This window comes from Paracoccidioides brasiliensis, assembly GCF_000150735.1.
Source record: "Paracoccidioides brasiliensis Pb18 unplaced genomic scaffold supercont2.7, whole genome shotgun sequence".
NCBI classification, from domain to species: domain Eukaryota; kingdom Fungi; phylum Ascomycota; class Eurotiomycetes; order Onygenales; family Ajellomycetaceae; genus Paracoccidioides; species Paracoccidioides brasiliensis.
The window spans coordinates 1,244,299-1,260,299 of NW_011371364.1; the positions used below are offsets into that span (position 1 = coordinate 1,244,299).

General features: G+C 47.2%; 7 protein-coding genes and 1 non-coding gene across 8 annotated transcripts; 2 read left to right on the top strand and 6 right to left on the bottom strand.

Annotated features, from left to right (window-relative positions):
* Positions 1–190: 190 nt before the first annotated feature.
* On the top strand, positions 191–2,223 carry PADG_06082 (uncharacterized protein; the record flags this gene model as incomplete). The annotated part of the gene is made up of 3 exons (XM_010763226.1): positions 191–293; positions 382–435; positions 530–2,223. The coding sequence occupies 3 exons, from the start codon at positions 191–193 to the stop codon at positions 2,221–2,223; spliced, it is 1,851 nt and encodes a 616-aa protein (XP_010761528.1).
* Positions 2,224–3,833: 1,610 nt separating this feature from the next.
* PADG_06083 (uncharacterized protein) lies at positions 3,834–6,007 on the bottom strand (the record flags this gene model as incomplete). Its single annotated transcript, XM_010763227.1, has 2 exons — positions 3,834–5,300; positions 5,363–6,007. 2 exons carry the CDS (start codon positions 6,005–6,007, stop codon positions 3,834–3,836), a joined length of 2,112 nt encoding a protein of 703 aa, XP_010761529.1.
* Positions 6,008–8,369: 2,362 nt separating this feature from the next.
* Positions 8,370–8,657, bottom strand: PADG_06085 (uncharacterized protein; the record flags this gene model as incomplete). The annotated part of the gene is made up of 1 exon (XM_010763030.1): positions 8,370–8,657. One exon carries the CDS (start codon positions 8,655–8,657, stop codon positions 8,370–8,372), a length of 288 nt encoding a protein of 95 aa, XP_010761332.1.
* Positions 8,658–9,242: 585 nt separating this feature from the next.
* PADG_06086 (uncharacterized protein) lies at positions 9,243–10,700 on the bottom strand (the record flags this gene model as incomplete). Its single annotated transcript, XM_010763031.1, has 2 exons — positions 9,243–10,154; positions 10,230–10,700. 2 exons carry the CDS (start codon positions 10,698–10,700, stop codon positions 9,243–9,245), a joined length of 1,383 nt encoding a protein of 460 aa, XP_010761333.1.
* Positions 10,701–11,303: 603 nt separating this feature from the next.
* On the bottom strand, positions 11,304–11,419 carry PADG_12034. The gene has a single exon (XR_007137626.1). It is a non-coding gene; the product is annotated as a 5S ribosomal RNA (ribosomal RNA).
* A 914-nt stretch (positions 11,420–12,333) lies between these two features.
* Positions 12,334–12,987, top strand: PADG_06087 (uncharacterized protein; the record flags this gene model as incomplete). Its single annotated transcript, XM_010763032.1, has 2 exons — positions 12,334–12,439; positions 12,716–12,987. The coding sequence occupies 2 exons, from the start codon at positions 12,334–12,336 to the stop codon at positions 12,985–12,987; spliced, it is 378 nt and encodes a 125-aa protein (XP_010761334.1).
* Positions 12,988–13,418: 431 nt separating this feature from the next.
* Positions 13,419–14,407, bottom strand: PADG_06088 (ubiquinone biosynthesis protein COQ4, mitochondrial; the record flags this gene model as incomplete). Its single annotated transcript, XM_010763228.1, has 2 exons — positions 13,419–14,068; positions 14,200–14,407. The coding sequence occupies 2 exons, from the start codon at positions 14,405–14,407 to the stop codon at positions 13,419–13,421; spliced, it is 858 nt and encodes a 285-aa protein (XP_010761530.1).
* Positions 14,408–15,287: 880 nt separating this feature from the next.
* Positions 15,288–15,490, bottom strand: PADG_12035 (uncharacterized protein; the record flags this gene model as incomplete). Its single annotated transcript, XM_010763321.1, has 2 exons — positions 15,288–15,423; positions 15,483–15,490. The coding sequence occupies 2 exons, from the start codon at positions 15,488–15,490 to the stop codon at positions 15,288–15,290; spliced, it is 144 nt and encodes a 47-aa protein (XP_010761623.1).
* Positions 15,491–16,001: the final 511 nt, after the last annotated feature.

A 16,001-nucleotide genomic window follows, 5' to 3' on the forward strand; every position in this document is an offset into this window, starting at 1 on the left:
CTGAACTGCCTATTTGAGACTAGTGCAGAACTAAGGTCACGTCGTGAAACGGTCCACCTAAAAGGGTTTAGCGCGGTATCTTTTGCGGGCGTTTTCAAATGTTCGATTTGATATCAAATCAAAATTCTCGCCGCAACCAACTGAGCATCAGCCAACAAAACCGTCTGCCAGCAACAAGGGATAGTTAAAAATGACACCGTCTGCTACAAATGGCACTGCTGCGATACCAGAACTTCTTGAAGAGCTGAACAAAGCTCCCGAGGGCGTTGTTCTGCCTCCCAGGGACATTAGAAGTCAGTACTCACCTAGACTACCACCATAGCTGAACCCGAGGGCTGAACATAGATCCATATTTGGATGCGTAACTGACATCTTTCATAGCTATTATCGAGAAGACCGCTGGATTTGTCGCCCGTAATGGACCTGTTTTTGAAGGTAAGCTTACCTCCACGTTTATATAGGGTCCACAACTGTTTCAACTGTTTTCCTGCGCAAACCAACAGAGGCTCATTCATCTTGCTTTTCTCAGATCGAGTACGCGAAAAAGAAAGGTCCAATCCTAAATTCTCCTTTTTGAGCGCAAACGATGCATACTCTGAGTTTTATGCGTGGCGCCTTAGCGAAATAAGGGCCGGTAGGGGGACTGCGGTTTCTGCTGGTCGAGCTGGGGAGGGTGCGGCACCAGAGCCTGAGAAACCAAAGGGTCCTGCTCAACCCCCAGACTATCATTTCTCTGCGCGTATGCCGAACATCAATGCTCTGGACCTTGACGTCGTCAAACTGACTGCCCTGTTTGTCGCCAAGCGAGGGAAATCGTTCATGACCGCCCTGTCTCAGCGCGAAATGAGAAACTTCCAGTTTGACTTCCTCCGACCGCAGCACAGTCTATATCAGTTCTTCACGCGGCTTGTAGACCAATACACGGCCCTCCTTCAAGTCGGCGAGACAGATGGTCCTAATTCGACATCGAGACGATTGTCAGAGCTGGAGAGAAACGTTAAGGATAAATATCACGTTCTTGATCGAGCGAAGCAACGCGCAGACTGGATTAAATATCAGGAACAACAGAAGCAAAAGAAGGAGGAGAAAGAGGAGCAGGAAAGGATCGAATACGCACAAATAGACTGGCATGACTTCGTCGTGGCGGAGACCGTTATTTTCACTGAGGCAGACGATCATGCAGAACTCCCGCCCCCAACTTCCCTAAATGACCTCCAGACTGCATCGCTAGAGCAAAAAGCAATGATGTCTCTACAACCCCACGACAGACGAATCGAGGAAGCCATGCCTACAGAAGAAGAAACAACCTACTATAACGCCTATCCACCCTCTCAAGGTCCAACCCCTCAACCACAACACCCCTCAGCCGCCCCCTCCCCACAACCACACGGCGTACAACCCCAGCATCCCAGCTCCGTATCAACGCCAGCAGACCACGCAACGCAACCACTCGCACCAATCCCAACCCCAACAAACCCCCTTCCGGTTCCCAATGCCGCTACCGTAGCCGCATCTGAAGAAGAAGACCGCATCCGCGAACGCCAACAGGACCGCGAACGTGCCCAGGCCGCCCAAGCCGCCGCATCCGCCATCTCCACCCCAATCCCCGGCTCCACACAACAAACAATGCGCATTCGCTCCGACTACGTGCCCCGCGCACAAGCCAAACGTTTCAACACCACCGCTGCCGCCGCCACAACCCTCTGCCCCAACTGCCGGCAGGAAATCCCGATTAACGAAATCGACCACCACATGCGCATCGAGCTGCAGGACCCGCGGTGGAAGGAACAACGTGCAAAGGCCGAAGCGCGCTATGCAACTACGAACCTATCAACGGCGGATGTCTTTAATAACCTGAAGCGATTAGCTAGTCAGCGGACGGATGTGTTCGATCCAGCTCTTAGCGCTCTGGATAACGTAGGTGCCGATGGCGGGCAACAGGGTGCTGCTGCTGGCGCTGGTGGAGAGGGCGCACTAGATCCGGAGGAGGAGGCGAGGCACAAGCGTGCTGCAACTGGGATGGGGATTGCGGGGATGCCACCCGGTGTCCCTGGTTATGAACTGGCGCCAGGACAGAGTCAGGGACTAGATGGACAGGCACAGCTCCAGGGACAGGGGCCGTATATTCCTGGTCATCCACCTCCCGGTGGTCCTCCGCCTCCCGGGCAGAGCGTTAATATCGAAGAGCAGATTAGGCATATTCACCAGAAGTTTAAGCAGTGAGTCGTGGGAAGGGGGATGGGCAGGGTATTCTTGATATGTATTCTCTGGTTCTTGTTATTGCTTTTAAAGTGGCTATATATCTGTATGGTGTTCTGGTGGGGTTGTTTCATACCTCTTCTATTGTACTCTTTTACCGTACGGATCTTAATTTTCAGGCATATATCATGATCGGGCATAAACTTGGGATACCTGTTTCAAGGCTTACAGAACACATTAAATCACACACCTTTTTCCCTCCAAATAGGCTATCTACAGGCAACAAAAGTTTTCATCAATCTCTATGTAGTACAAGAAGAGAACTGTTCCAAAATGGCAGAACCAGAATAAAAGCTTAGTTTTCAAATTACTCGATATGCCGCTTTCTTTTCACCATCTTCCTTCTATTCTTTTACAATAGCAAATAGAAAATAAAAATTAGCAAGGGAGAGCCCAGTGAACGAAATAGGGGAAAATCAGGAAGAAAAAAAACCACACTGCAAATGATATGAATTTCCCAACCCATAGTGAAAAAAAATAGAAACCCATCCCACCAAATTAAGGAAGATGGAAATTAAGGAAATGAAAACCGCAAAGTAGGTTACCAAAACAAAAAGGGAAAGTAAATGGAAACATTAGGAAACCAAGCCAATGCAAGAAAAAAAAACATATGCTAGGTAGTGGAAGAGTGGCTAGAGGAGCAATAGGTAATTAGTTATATATATATATATATGCGGAGCAAAATGGTGTAAAATAAAGAGAAAAGAGGAGAATGAAAAGGCTCTCAGATATCAAAAGAGGAATTAGGCTTATGACGGTATGAGGCTACTATTAGAACAGTGCCCCAGGTGGGATCCCATTTTGCCCTTCCGGTCTAGAATATTCATTTCCTGTAAACGAAAAAAGAGGGGAGAGAAGGGCGAATGGGTGGTGATCGAGGCGGAAGATCGAATCGGATAACATTAAGTGTAGCGGAAATAGATCCATGGATATTAGTTGACTTGTGCAAAGGGAAAAAGTAGGCTGTGCAAGTGAGATGTGTTATGTGCACACGATGGGGAAACAAGGGGGATAAATATAAATTAAGGAAATATGAGTTTTTCAGTTGATGGATAGCATATGTAGATGACATGGAGTATTATAGAAACTATGACGTCTGAGCACGCGTTTTATTTACCTCTTCCATGCTGTGGTTGTAGGGGCGTGGAGGTAACGGTTCAGAAGCACGTAGAGGAGAATAACGTCCGCAAGTGATGTGTGAAGTCGTCCATCAAAGCCGTCAGAGCACACAGCTAGACCGGGACCAGTTATAGGAACCAAAATAAGACCTATAGGCATGGAACCGCGGCGTTCGGCTGTTTTTCGATACATAAAGGGAAAGAGAAAAAAAAAAGCAAAATGAGAAATGACTACTAAGTATTGATAGTAGAATATGTGCATATAATGATACAGGCGCGCTGCGCTAGAAAAATGGAAGCATGAGCCTTGGACAGTTTGACGAAACGCACAGCAGTCGAAATCCTACATGCCATTGGCGCCGGCACATACGATAGGCCGAAAATTGTGGCAGGACGATGCACCAGCCCTCGACGAATTTAGACGGAAGAACGAGGGCATTTTAAGCAATATCACGCTCAAAGGTCAGGAGTCTTGAGAACGGCAACTTTCAACTTTGGATCTGTCCCAGCGCTGTTTCTCAATGGCGTCACTGGTCTGATAGGGTCCAATTGCTCTTGCGAGACTATTTTCGGATCCAGGATATGATATTCATTAATTGGTAAGTCTCGTATTAGACCATTGGGAGACTCATTTTCAGCAGTATTGCTTAAGCTCTTTGTCAGGCTAATTTCAATCCCTGAGTTGGCCACCTCGTTATCCTTGTCAGGCTCGTCAGCTCTAGGTGATTCATGATTGCCAATCTGGGCCGAATGACTATTCGAGATTGCTTTCTCATTAGACGTGAAGGAGTCATCCAGAGGCTTGGTCTCGATCTTCTCCTCGTATTTCTGATAAGATGAATCAAGGCTGCGGATCGAACTGCCCTTGTCGGAACTCTTCGACTGGATGAAAGCAGGCACAACACCTCCTCCGATTCGCGACCAAAACACCCGCTCTCGAAGGCGTATGGTCTCTTCCCACGCTCCCTTCTCATCTTCTTCGTCTACAATGCGAACATGCCCGTCAACGATAAGCCGCAGGTAGCCAACGAAATCGCAACATGATCTCACTTTTTCCAAACAAACCATACACAATGGGTACCTCTGGGCGTTTTCGTTGTCTGATGTACGGAATCGATGACTTCGAATGTTCTCCCCTCCCGCTCTGCCTTCTCCACAGAGTGCGCAAGGAAATGAGTATTTCACAGAGATGGCAGGCATGGGTTCAACGACAAGAGCCCCTTCACATATACTATTTAGAACGGAACGACGTGTTAGCCAAGATATTCCAGGCGCGATATCTAATCTGAGAGTGGGTTCAATATCTTCAGCCAGTGCTCGTTTGTAAAACCGGCTTTCTTTTAGCGCGGTGTGTGGTTCGCGAGGTGACGAAGTGTTGCTTGGAGAACCTGGAAGGCCGGAGATTGACCTCGTTGATCCATTAGAATGCGAGTGATTGTGCTGTGATTCCTTATTACCCGTGAAACTGCCGAACCCAATCACATTCAATCCCCCAAATGACCCGCTGCTAACTCGACTTGAGGGTTTGGAGTTCTTAGATAGCTGTAGCAATGCGCGGAAATCTTCAAAGGCTTGAATATCTGTTCGACAAACCGACTTTATTAAATGCGAGAAACTTGTCGAGGGGGCTGGAGAGATCTCTCCAGATCCTGGCGTGACGGGAGCCAAGTTCATTGCCTCCAACAAACGATTTATGTTATTAGCGGGTTGTTGCGCTGTGCCTGGGGAAGAAGGTGCAGTAGAAGCATCCGTACGGCTGCGTATCTCATCCCGATCGGCATTCATGTGTTGTATGACAGTCTTCAACTCTGTTAGTTGCTCTTGCTGGGAAGCAAGAAGTATTTCATTATCCTGAATTTGTGCTCGAAGTTGTTCATTACGCCGTTCGACGGTCTCTCGTTCCCTCTGCGCGGCGGCGACCATCTGCAGAACAAAGGTTAGAGATCATGTGGAATCAAGACGTGTCATATATATCGGAATCTCACCTTATTAGCCTCCTCAAACAAAGCAGCGGTTAGAGTTTCGAGTTCTAGCTCGATGGCTTTTTTCTCCCTCTGAATGTTCACACGCTGAGTTCGCTGCTCTGCCGCTTCATCCTTGAGTTTTGCCCATTCCTTCTCCACATCCACTCTCTTCATTAGAACGCCACTGGAGAGATCGTCATCGTGTTTGCGAATCTGTTCCTCCATTTGTCGAATCCTGCTCCGTGTAAGTTCTAACTCCCTTCGTGTCGCGGCTAACGTATCATCCAAGACCGTCTGATTATTGATGGCCTGGATGAGCTTGTTGCTGAGGTTTGCCACCTCATTGCTCAAATCGGGGTGTCGTGGTGCCGAAACGGAGCCTACTAAATCTAAGGTGCTAGAATCTCGAGGGTCGCGCAATGTTGAGAGGGAATCTTCAGAGGGACCTTCGAGGGCTGACAACGAAACATTCGTTGTTCCGGGTCTTCCCACCATATCAGTCAGCGCATTGGCTGACTTGGCCCGATTAACCTTCTTGTTGTTTGGCGAAACAGATCTGATTTCTGCGGAACTTGAACGTAGTTTCTGGACAGGATCGGACGATGTGGAGGAAGCCCGAAGGCTTGGGTAGCCCCATCCATGGATGGAGATTAACCTGATCCCCATTTGTCAGCAAATGAATCAATCAAAGGAGACAGCAATGAGATGGGTGATTCCCGTCAAAATAGTTGTCTGGCCCGTGTCATTTATTCGTGCGGAGTGTAGTGAATCTTACTCGGCCATATTTATTCAGCTCCAGCACGTAACCTTTGTGGCAACAAGAAGAAGGTCCGGATAGCCGGATCGCCAAGGAACAAAGCAAATCACAGAGGATTTAATATCCGTTGACGCGTTGAGCCACTGGGACCGACATTGGAGGGCTTCAAACGAGACGAGACGATAAATCCGGACAATGATGGGTCAGAGAGAGGTACTTCCCCGCGGCGTTGTCGGTGCAGGAGGGGGACAAGGTGGTCGGGAAGCACAAAGTAAACACAAAGCACCCAAGACTAGCTTTCTAGCACTAGCAGCAGGGGAGGCTGCTCATTTGGCAAGGCGTTGCAGGGGAAGCAAGGAGAAAGCAAGTTCTTGGGGGGGGGCGGGTTGTTGCAGACGAAACACGTACGCCACTCTGAAACTTGCAGAACCGTGGAAGTTGACCGTGTTTAACGGGTGCCGGGACTGATGAATGGAGTTGGCCCGTATATCCGTTCGCAAATCTGCGGTTGTTTGTTGGAGTTTGCCTTTTTGGGTTTTGCCGCGAGTTTCCACCGAGGCACGTGAACCCGGCGGCTGACTCAGCAGACTCGTCAACAAGCCTAACTAATTACTATCTGCATGATACAGCAGAACATGACAAAAGGCAGACAAGCCCAGCAAGCAATTAACATCTACGGATCATGCTTTACTGATCATCCCTTGTACTCTGTCGTGCAGCTTGTTATATGGCTTACTTCTTGCTTGCAACATATATATAGTGCTGTCATTCAGACCTGGACATGTGGATTGAGATTTGTTCATGCCAGAGATTCTAAGTATTAAGCTTGGGTAGAACTGGATGAATATGAATTGAAGACGACTATTAGACATGGATGCACCTTTTGCTATGATTGATACCTCAACAAATTTTCATACCTTAGAGATGAAATCTGTAAAACTGCATGGCGGCTGCAGTGCGCAACGACAGGCACTCATCTTTGCATATCAATCATCCAATGAGACTCATCTCTAAGAATCTCCAGCAGTCTATTTAAATAACCTGCGCTGCGTGTGTCTAAAACTTCACCAAAAAATTTTACTCTACTGGCCATTTTTTGAGAGCCCTTCCGAGGAGCCAATGGACAAGACTGGAAAAGAAGAAGAGATTCCACGTCAAAAGACATGCACAACATTTGTGGATGTTATTCTCGAATTTCGAGGGAACCTGCTCGCTCTGCTGCATGATGAAACTTAAATGAGCAGATGTTTCAGTGTCTCAGCCTCCCATAAATGTTCAACCGGTCCAATCTTCAATACTTGTAACTTGGACTAGCTGAAACATTTCGGCTCACGCAACTTTATGACTCTAACAGCGTTTAAAGAATAACGGCGATGCAATCTTATTGTTCAGGTAAGTGTCATATAATAGACCCGTACTCACATCATTACTGAATGCCTAAGTCAGAAATGAAATAAAAACAGCATCAGATATTCTTCAAGAGGTCAAGAGATATATATTTATATATATATATATATATATATTTGCTAACATGCAGAAATATAGCCATTTCATCGAATCCTATCGATTGATGGCGCTTCCAGCTTGATCAAGCGGCAGGGTAAACAGAAAACACATTTTCATTGTATGCAGGGTGTGTCGTCTTAACTCCGCTACGGAGTAACTGACTTTTCATAGTCTATCAGCTTCTTTTCTAGAACCATTCCGACTCCCACCAATCATAACCGTTTAGGGGACTGGGCGGCGGCTAAGTCCAAAGATTAAAGGCGGGAAGGGCATCTGAGGTTAAGTGTCTTCATTTGCATACCGGTAGGCATGCCGACCGTCTAAGACCCTTGCTTTGAGCCGTCAATTTTTGCGGGAACCATTTCCTTCTCGCCTTAGTTATACAGAAAAGAATACACTTCCTATATAGGCTCCCACATGCTCAGGGATCCGCCACATCAAAATCGGAGCTGGATCATTCAACTGCATCCCATGCATTTAAACTCGATCTTGAAAACTGTGGTCCTAACGCGCTGCTGTGCGTATCAACAAGAACTCTCGTCTTCTGATATAACACTTGTCTACTTCTTGAGCCGAAATGTGTATCAATCAAGAACTATCCGCCCAATTGCGCTTATGGGCAAGCTTTGATCCCACACTAAATGCTGCAAATTCCCGATAAACGAGGAAATTTTCTTGAAATTTTCTTGAAACTTTCCTTGCATATCATCCCTTTCATGTTACGAGGCGAACTATCTCGGTGCAGTCAGACTTTGAAATACCTCTTCATTCCTTAGTTTCGAACGACCCCTTCATAAACACGGGTAGGACAGCAGTAACCTGGGATGAGTGGCAGCTGTTGACGGCTTGGCTTACAGGATGCGAAAGATTCCTTGGCATCCGAAGGATTGGAATTACAGGACTGAGAGGCCTCAATTGGAGACTGAAATATAAATCGCCTGTTCCACCAAATAGGGTGCGGGGAGTTTTGTATGGGACTGTGGGACGAGTACTCCCAAAATAGCCCGAGATCTCGGACTCTGGATGCCGATTCGTCTGACGTTTCCGCTCCATCTGTGTTTCTCATGTAGTTTCTAAGCCCACTTCTGGCAGAGAGATCCACCTACAGTCGGGGCGGATTCAAGAAGTTTGTGGAGCTCCTTTTTCTATTGCTGATGGTGAATCAATACATCTAACGTCAGCATCAACGTTATTTTTGATGATAAATAGTTAGGAGGTAGGTTTTACCACGGTATTGTTCGTGAGAACTCCAGCAGGCGGAGACTTGAGCATCGGCTCGCTTTGTGGTACAACATCGAATCACAGTCTTACTTTTAATTGGAAGCACAAAAGAGACATCGCACAATGCCCTATATTGTGTATCATTATATACGGGCCTCCCCGACTCCATTCGTGAAGCACCCCTGGAACATCCTTCAAACTCCACTACACCTGCAGCAATATGGACCCGGTCATGGTGCCTATTTTTGGAATCGGCTACATCGGGTTCGAATCAGGTGGATTGAACGCCATCCAGAACGCTGAACATATGTGCCATGCAACGACTCCTTCCGATCCCTCGGATTAAAATTTCTTATATTGTTCCATACTACAGAGAGAATCGCAGGTATATATAAATATATGTCAATGCCGGCTCCATCATGCAGAACCCAGACCATTCCCGAGAAGCGAACTCAGGATAGCGTATAGTTCCTCACCGAGCATAGGAATAGTCGAAGGGTTAATCTTGCCGACATATACGTTCTTTATGATGCATACTCCTGTATTAATTATCGGTATTCCCGCTAACCGATCCGAAACCCATTCCAACGCATTCACGGAACCCGTGAGGGCTTCTGTTACATGATCTCCTATCAAGTTTCGATGATACTCGATAGTGGCCCTATTACCACAATATTTTTTCACCAGCGCATCATTGTCTCTAGCTGGGCTTATTTGATCCGCCAAGGACTTATAGATATACAGCGGCATGGTTGGAGTCCCATGGAGGCCCATCTGTCCAGAGACAGAAAGCACTGATGCAGGCACAACATGATCGAGGGACCTCTCACCTTCAACGAAATAGTCGAATATATTAAGGTACGTGCCATCTGTCCCTTGAATCTGACAGCTCATAGCGTGCTTAAAAAAATCATCCTTCTTGGCGGAGCGCATATTCTCGTTCATCCATTCAAGGAGGCTAGGGTACGCCTTGGCAACTCCATAGATGCCTCTAAATAAGAGTCCGACAAATGGGCCTCCATTTATCGTTTCTATGAGCGAGGTGATATTGACGATGGAACCACCCAGGACTGCTCCTTCAAACTGTAGCTCTGGCGCATACGACGGCTGTATCTCTGCAGCCCACCCACCCGCAATCGCACCTCCTGAATATCCCCACATCACGTACCGGACATCGCGGGCCAACCCAATCTTGCGTCCCTCGCTAAGGACTACACGGACCGAATCGAGTGTGGCATAGGCAGATTGTAGACCAGCGGCGAACTGAGCATGCAGTCCTTCATAGTCAGTGACCATCACCCACCAGCCTTGGTTCAGCGCAGGAACTATCTATCGTTTGGCAGGGAATGGTCAGTGAAGGGAACCAGGATAAGAATACGGGGTGTTCAGTGGCTAGGAACCTACCAGCACGATGTCAGTCGATACAGTGCTGTTTGGTAACAGGAGCCCCACGAGTCCACTTGCAGATCCAAAGCGGAGGGTATATGAAGGGCTGCAATCCGCATTGGCGGCGTCGTACGCAGCCTGGTAGACCAGCAGCTTCGACGGATCCGAATTATGCGGGATAATGAGAGTGGTAATGACAGCGACGGGATTGTTCAGACTATCCGTGGTGCGAAACAGGTACTGATAGACTGCGTCCACGGAGACATAGCCACCGAATGGAAGAAGAGGTTGCAGTTTGCTCTCGATCTGACGGGACCGGATCAACTCTCCAGGTCTGTATTTGCTGATATTGGCTGGCTGCACATACCAGCTATCTTGACTTGGAGGGAGAGGTGTGCTTGTGGACGGCGGTTCGTGGAGAGCGCCAGATACACCAGCAGCCCAACCCGAGACTACCCACGTTGCGAGAAGCAACAAATTAGAAAACATCATGGCGCTGATGCGGGTCTGAAGAGATTGCTTGCATTGATGCTTCGAAATAGCGTTGCTATTCCAGTTTATATCTCTGTTTCACGAACCTTAATTTACCATTGTGTTGCTATTTTGCCTCTACTCCTCGTTTCTCATTTTGACACTTGCTTCCAAGCGGTGTTCTTCAGCCTATTTTCCCCTGAGAACTTCATGTCACCTCTCTTTTGTCCCTGCTAGTTACTGCTTCAGAGATGTGTTGCGTCGATGGGGACCTTGGAGTATATCGTCTTCCTGGCCAACTTCCTGTCCAAGCGGCCTTTTTTGGTCTGTTTTGGCAGTTTGTTCTGCCCAAGGCCCAGCCTGAATACGGCACTGGTTAGCAAGGACATACGCGCAAATGACAAACAAGTCATGGGTTTGGAAAAAAAAAAATATTTGCTGTGGAGTTTGAAGCTGTTCCACCGCTCGAACTGGTCGATTCTTGAGACATGCACATCTCAGCTCGTCGAACAGACACAAGCAAGCAGTTGGGGGAAAACAACATCTGTCATGTTATATCAATGCGTACGAGAGAAAACTACAACAAAATTAAGCAGAAAAATATTCGAATTCAAATCAAAAAACATACGACAGCCGGGATTCGCTGGTGGTCACCCACCCAACTACTAACCGGCCGGCGAGTGGCTTAAGTACGGCTGAGCGGACGGGAAGCCCTGTTTTCCACTCCCTGTGGTCGTATGTACTGGCTTGATAACCAGTTTGTCTTATGAACTCAATAACTCGTTAATTAAGCTCAGCGGAACTGCGAAGCGTAAGATAAGCTCAGGATTTTCAGTTTAGATGAAGAAAGCATATATTTATTCATCTGAACCATATTCTTTATTGAAGTCTTTTCAAAAAGAATTTAAGTAGCCATGTTCTAGTTTCAATTGTATAGTAGTGGCAATTACCTTCTTTTTACATGTAATTGAGCTAGCTTTTCATCTCGATTTCATTCAAATACACAGGATGCAGTATTTGAAGTCAAGGCGGGGGATAACTGACATAACCTCAGGAACCCACACTCGTTACGGTGCCTAATGAACTTCCATCTTCCCATCTGTAGAAACGTGGGTTCACAAGATGCAAAACAACAGAGTAACAATCTGTAGAAGCACTTCCACTCGTCTTGCGAAGAGGGTTGGTAGCAGGGCAGGAAATAAACCCTAGAACGTAGTTATATATATTTGAGGGGGCAAGGATGGAAAACCATGTTGACAAAGCTAGAGCCTATGAAGTTAGTAGTTGATTGGGGAATCTCTTACTGAACCACCGCCTAAAGTTTAGTTAAGAAACAACTAGATATTTGCCTAGTTCTCCCTGTCTTTTAGCAGAGAGTGTGTTAGTTAACTATTTAACCAGCTCAATCGCGCACATCCACATCCAAATCCACGCTCTCCATTTCTCCCATTGAGGGTTATATAACCGATCATACAATCTCTTCTTTGTGAATATCCCTTCGTATCAAGTTCCCCAGCCACCCCATAACACCCGCATAACCTACTATGGCAGACGCGGAGCTGGAAGAGGTACAGTAAATACACAGACATAGCCATATTCCGGAGCTCTCGTCCCCTGTTGAACTAGCTACTCGTTTCAAGAAGCCCGTCTAATGTTGTATCCGCTAATAAGATTCGAAAAGTCCGGCTGGCGCAACTCCAGGCGCAGGCAGGAAGTAGTAGAGGATCAGGTGAAGGTGCGAGCAGGGAGCAGAAACAGTGAGTTTTTTAGTTTTGTCCCCGAATCAGATTTCTGCTTGTCTGTTCGTATCCCAGCTATCAGATCTTCTACTAATCAGCGCCATTGTTTATGGGACAACAGGCAGCAAGAAGGTAGTAAAATATCCTCAATATCCGGCTTCCGGTTTCCCTCACCCACCGTTTGATTGCGATGTTTATTCCAGCAAGCACATCCAATAGTTAACTATGCACATACTTGATACAAATAAATTCAAGCAAATACATCTTCTAACACTTCGTTTGACATCCAAATAGCTGACGCCCGCCAAGCCATCCTGTCCCAAATCCTCCTTCCAGAAGCCGCTGACCGCCTTGGCCGGATCCGACTGGTGAAAGAGGAACGCGCTACAGATATAGAGAACAGGCTTATAATGCTGGCACGGACGGGCCAGCTGCGGTCCAAGGTTACGGAAGAGCAACTCAAGGAGTTGCTGAATGCCGTTGCGGAGAATAAAGAACAAGAGAAGATCGTGATTAGCAGGAGGAAAGGGGGGTGGGACGACGATGATGATTTGTTGGATTTGTGATAGAGGTTTTATACGGCGCGAATGGGTGAGAGGAAAGAGGAAACAACTGACGAATTGATGAGATTGCTTACCTCTTTTTTTTTTTTTTTTTTTTTTTTTTTTTAGTCGTGGCGGATACGAGAGATCATGGCTGGATTTCCGTTTGTGGGCAAGCATATTTTGACATCTGATATCCCAATGTTTACATATTACATGAATCGACGTGCAGTGAAGAATGTTGGCCCCATGAATGAAGCTGAAGCCATCTCGGGGAATGGAGATACATGCGAATCGGAGGAGATGGTATTTGATACTCTTGATAATCCCGGCAAAGAGACAGGCCAAAAGTATGATACCCAAAACTCCCGGGCAATGCATCCTATTGTACACGGTGGGTATATATGATTATTATTATTGCATGAGGTCGAATCAAAGTTGCCTCAATAAACCAATCAATTTTGATATTTTTCTCTTGCTGCTTCCGCCGCTTTCTTCTGCCTCCTCATCATCTTCCGTATCTCCCTCAAATCAGGAGGCTTCTCAATCCCCAACTTCTCCCTTAACTCATTAACATCTCGCTCTAGCTCCTCCTCCCAATAAACATTAATAACCTCCTTGCTAGCCAACCCACTCCGAACCGCCCACGGCAAATGCAGTTCCCAGTACCGCTCCCGCTCCTCAGGCTTCAATCGCATCACGGCAAACATACTCAGGCCCGTCATCGGCAGCAGCGTATTCGCAAACTCAAACGTCTTGAGAGCAACCTCCCCCTCAACCACGATCGGCAGGCCGGTGACAGCGTGGTAAAAATCGTGGCATTCTCTGTACCTCTGCATGACGTATGCACATTCTTCGTCGTCAATGTAGCGCACCGTCTCCCGTGAGTCAGGGCCGACACCCTCCCTGTCTAACCAGTTTACGTACGTTCGCCCGACGCTGTTTGGTGGTAGACTGCGGAGGTACTCGACGGAGAGAGTTTTGGAGCTTATGCGGGGTCTGTCGCGGAGGATGCGACGGCCTGTGGGGTTGGATAACATGGCGTCACGGAGGCGGTAGATGAAGTAGGGAGTGGCAGTTGCCTCGCCTAGGGCTGCGATTAGATCTGTTACGCCGATGAACGGAGGTTATTAGGGTATACGTCAGATTATATGGAAAGCTGGTCGGTCCGGGAAAAGGCTGCGGCCCCGGGGGGGGGGGGGGGGGGGGGGGGGGAAATATGGGCTGGAAACTCACCCGCCCGCCTGGGGTTTAGCAGAGACCCAATTGCCGACCCGACTGCAAGAGCTCCGCGTTCAATGGTCGTTAGGGGGATGTGGCCCGGGTAGTTGGGCGGTGGTCGATTTAGAACTGAAAATTCTCGGGACGAGAGAACATAGCTGGACGGGCGGGTGACTCGCAATGTCCCCACGGTCCGTATGCCTTGTCTCACAGTTGGAGGCATTGTGATTGTACGAATTTAGGAGTTGGGCATGCGGGAACCAAATAACTCCCGATTGGGTCGGAACCACTCCTATGCTTTTAACACTGCTTGGTTGGAGTGTTGTTGGAGAAGACTTGTTGGACTGAACGTCAATTAAGTGATGGGGAGGCTTGCACTGACTCGCCGGTAATCACATGATCGCAAATTCAATTCCATTTGTTAGGCATCGATGAAATACATTTGAGATTGGCAACTGATTTCTACGTAATTATGCAACACGCCCACTCCTCTTTGTATAAACAGAGAGATTCATGTTTGCAATCGGAGGCGTTATGCTTCTTCTATTCGACCCGTGGTTTGACAACGGTGGAATCCAGTTAACTACCCCTGAACGGGTATCATTTGTCATTCATTATATTTTCCAAGTTTGTCCAATATTACATTCTCACTCCTACCAATGTCAGTGGCTTAAAGCCCGAACGTATTTTATCTCACTCATGAAGCTGGGAGCTTTGTGCTTCGTCTCGTCGGGCTTGCCAAAGAAATCAGTGGGGTCGAAATGTTGATATTGGGTTAGACATATAACCCGATGATCAATGACAACTCCTGCAGGACATAGACGTGCTTAGGCTAATTCTTGAACGCGATCTTTCATCGCTGGATAAGGATTGAGTGTTGCTGAAAGGAATAAAATGAACTTGGAGAATCAAGCACCATGTACAAACGTTTCTGAACACGAGGGTTGCTGGAACTGAAAATAGCTATGAAACAAAGCTACCTCCATCATACGTTCCATCCTCCAAGGTTCCCCAAGTGATGGAGCACCTTGAGCTGCGCTATTGCGGAAGCACATTGATGATAGACAGTTTTTCCAGGCGTTATAAAAGTCTTGTTGACGATTTCAAGCATTGGTTGGCCTGTCACATACGCCTTCTGGGATCTGGCCCAAAAGGGCTGCCTTCCTCCAGTCCTGCAACATGTCCGGCAGATATCGAGGGGGGAAAGGTATAGCCTCTGTATACAGCCTATCCCAGGAGCTAATTATGAGGCTATCAGTTTCCAAAGGAAAACCCTTGCTTCTTTTGGCTGTACTTACCTCGCCATGGTTGCATGTGAAGGGTAGAGTGCCTTGCAGCCTTCCAGAGAAGAGAAAGATGTTTTTCGATTATTCATGGCTGAGGTAACGGTATAATTTATTGTTGGGAAAGACAAATAGGTTTGAGATTAAGTTCATTGGGTTAATCTATTGAGTATGAGGAAATCAGGGAGTTATATATTTTCAAATCTCTTGTTGTCGTTTCTAATGTGCAACAGGATATGCGCAAAATTCGGGATATCAACCAGTCGAAGCACTCTCGGCTAACGAGGCGGTATAGCCGAAACAGGATTCTGGATGAAGATATCTGCAGCAGATGCCAGGAATATAAATACCTGAGGAGTGCCTTCGCATATTGCTGTAACGTACCGGTGAAAACAACACTGGACGAAGCTTGGGAGAAGACTGAAAAGGAGATCGGGGAAGATTTTTCAAATTCCCAACTGAGATAATTGCTGACTTGTAAGATTGCGCTTTGGCTCTCGTATTGTTTTGACAAATGTTAACCAGTATGTTTTC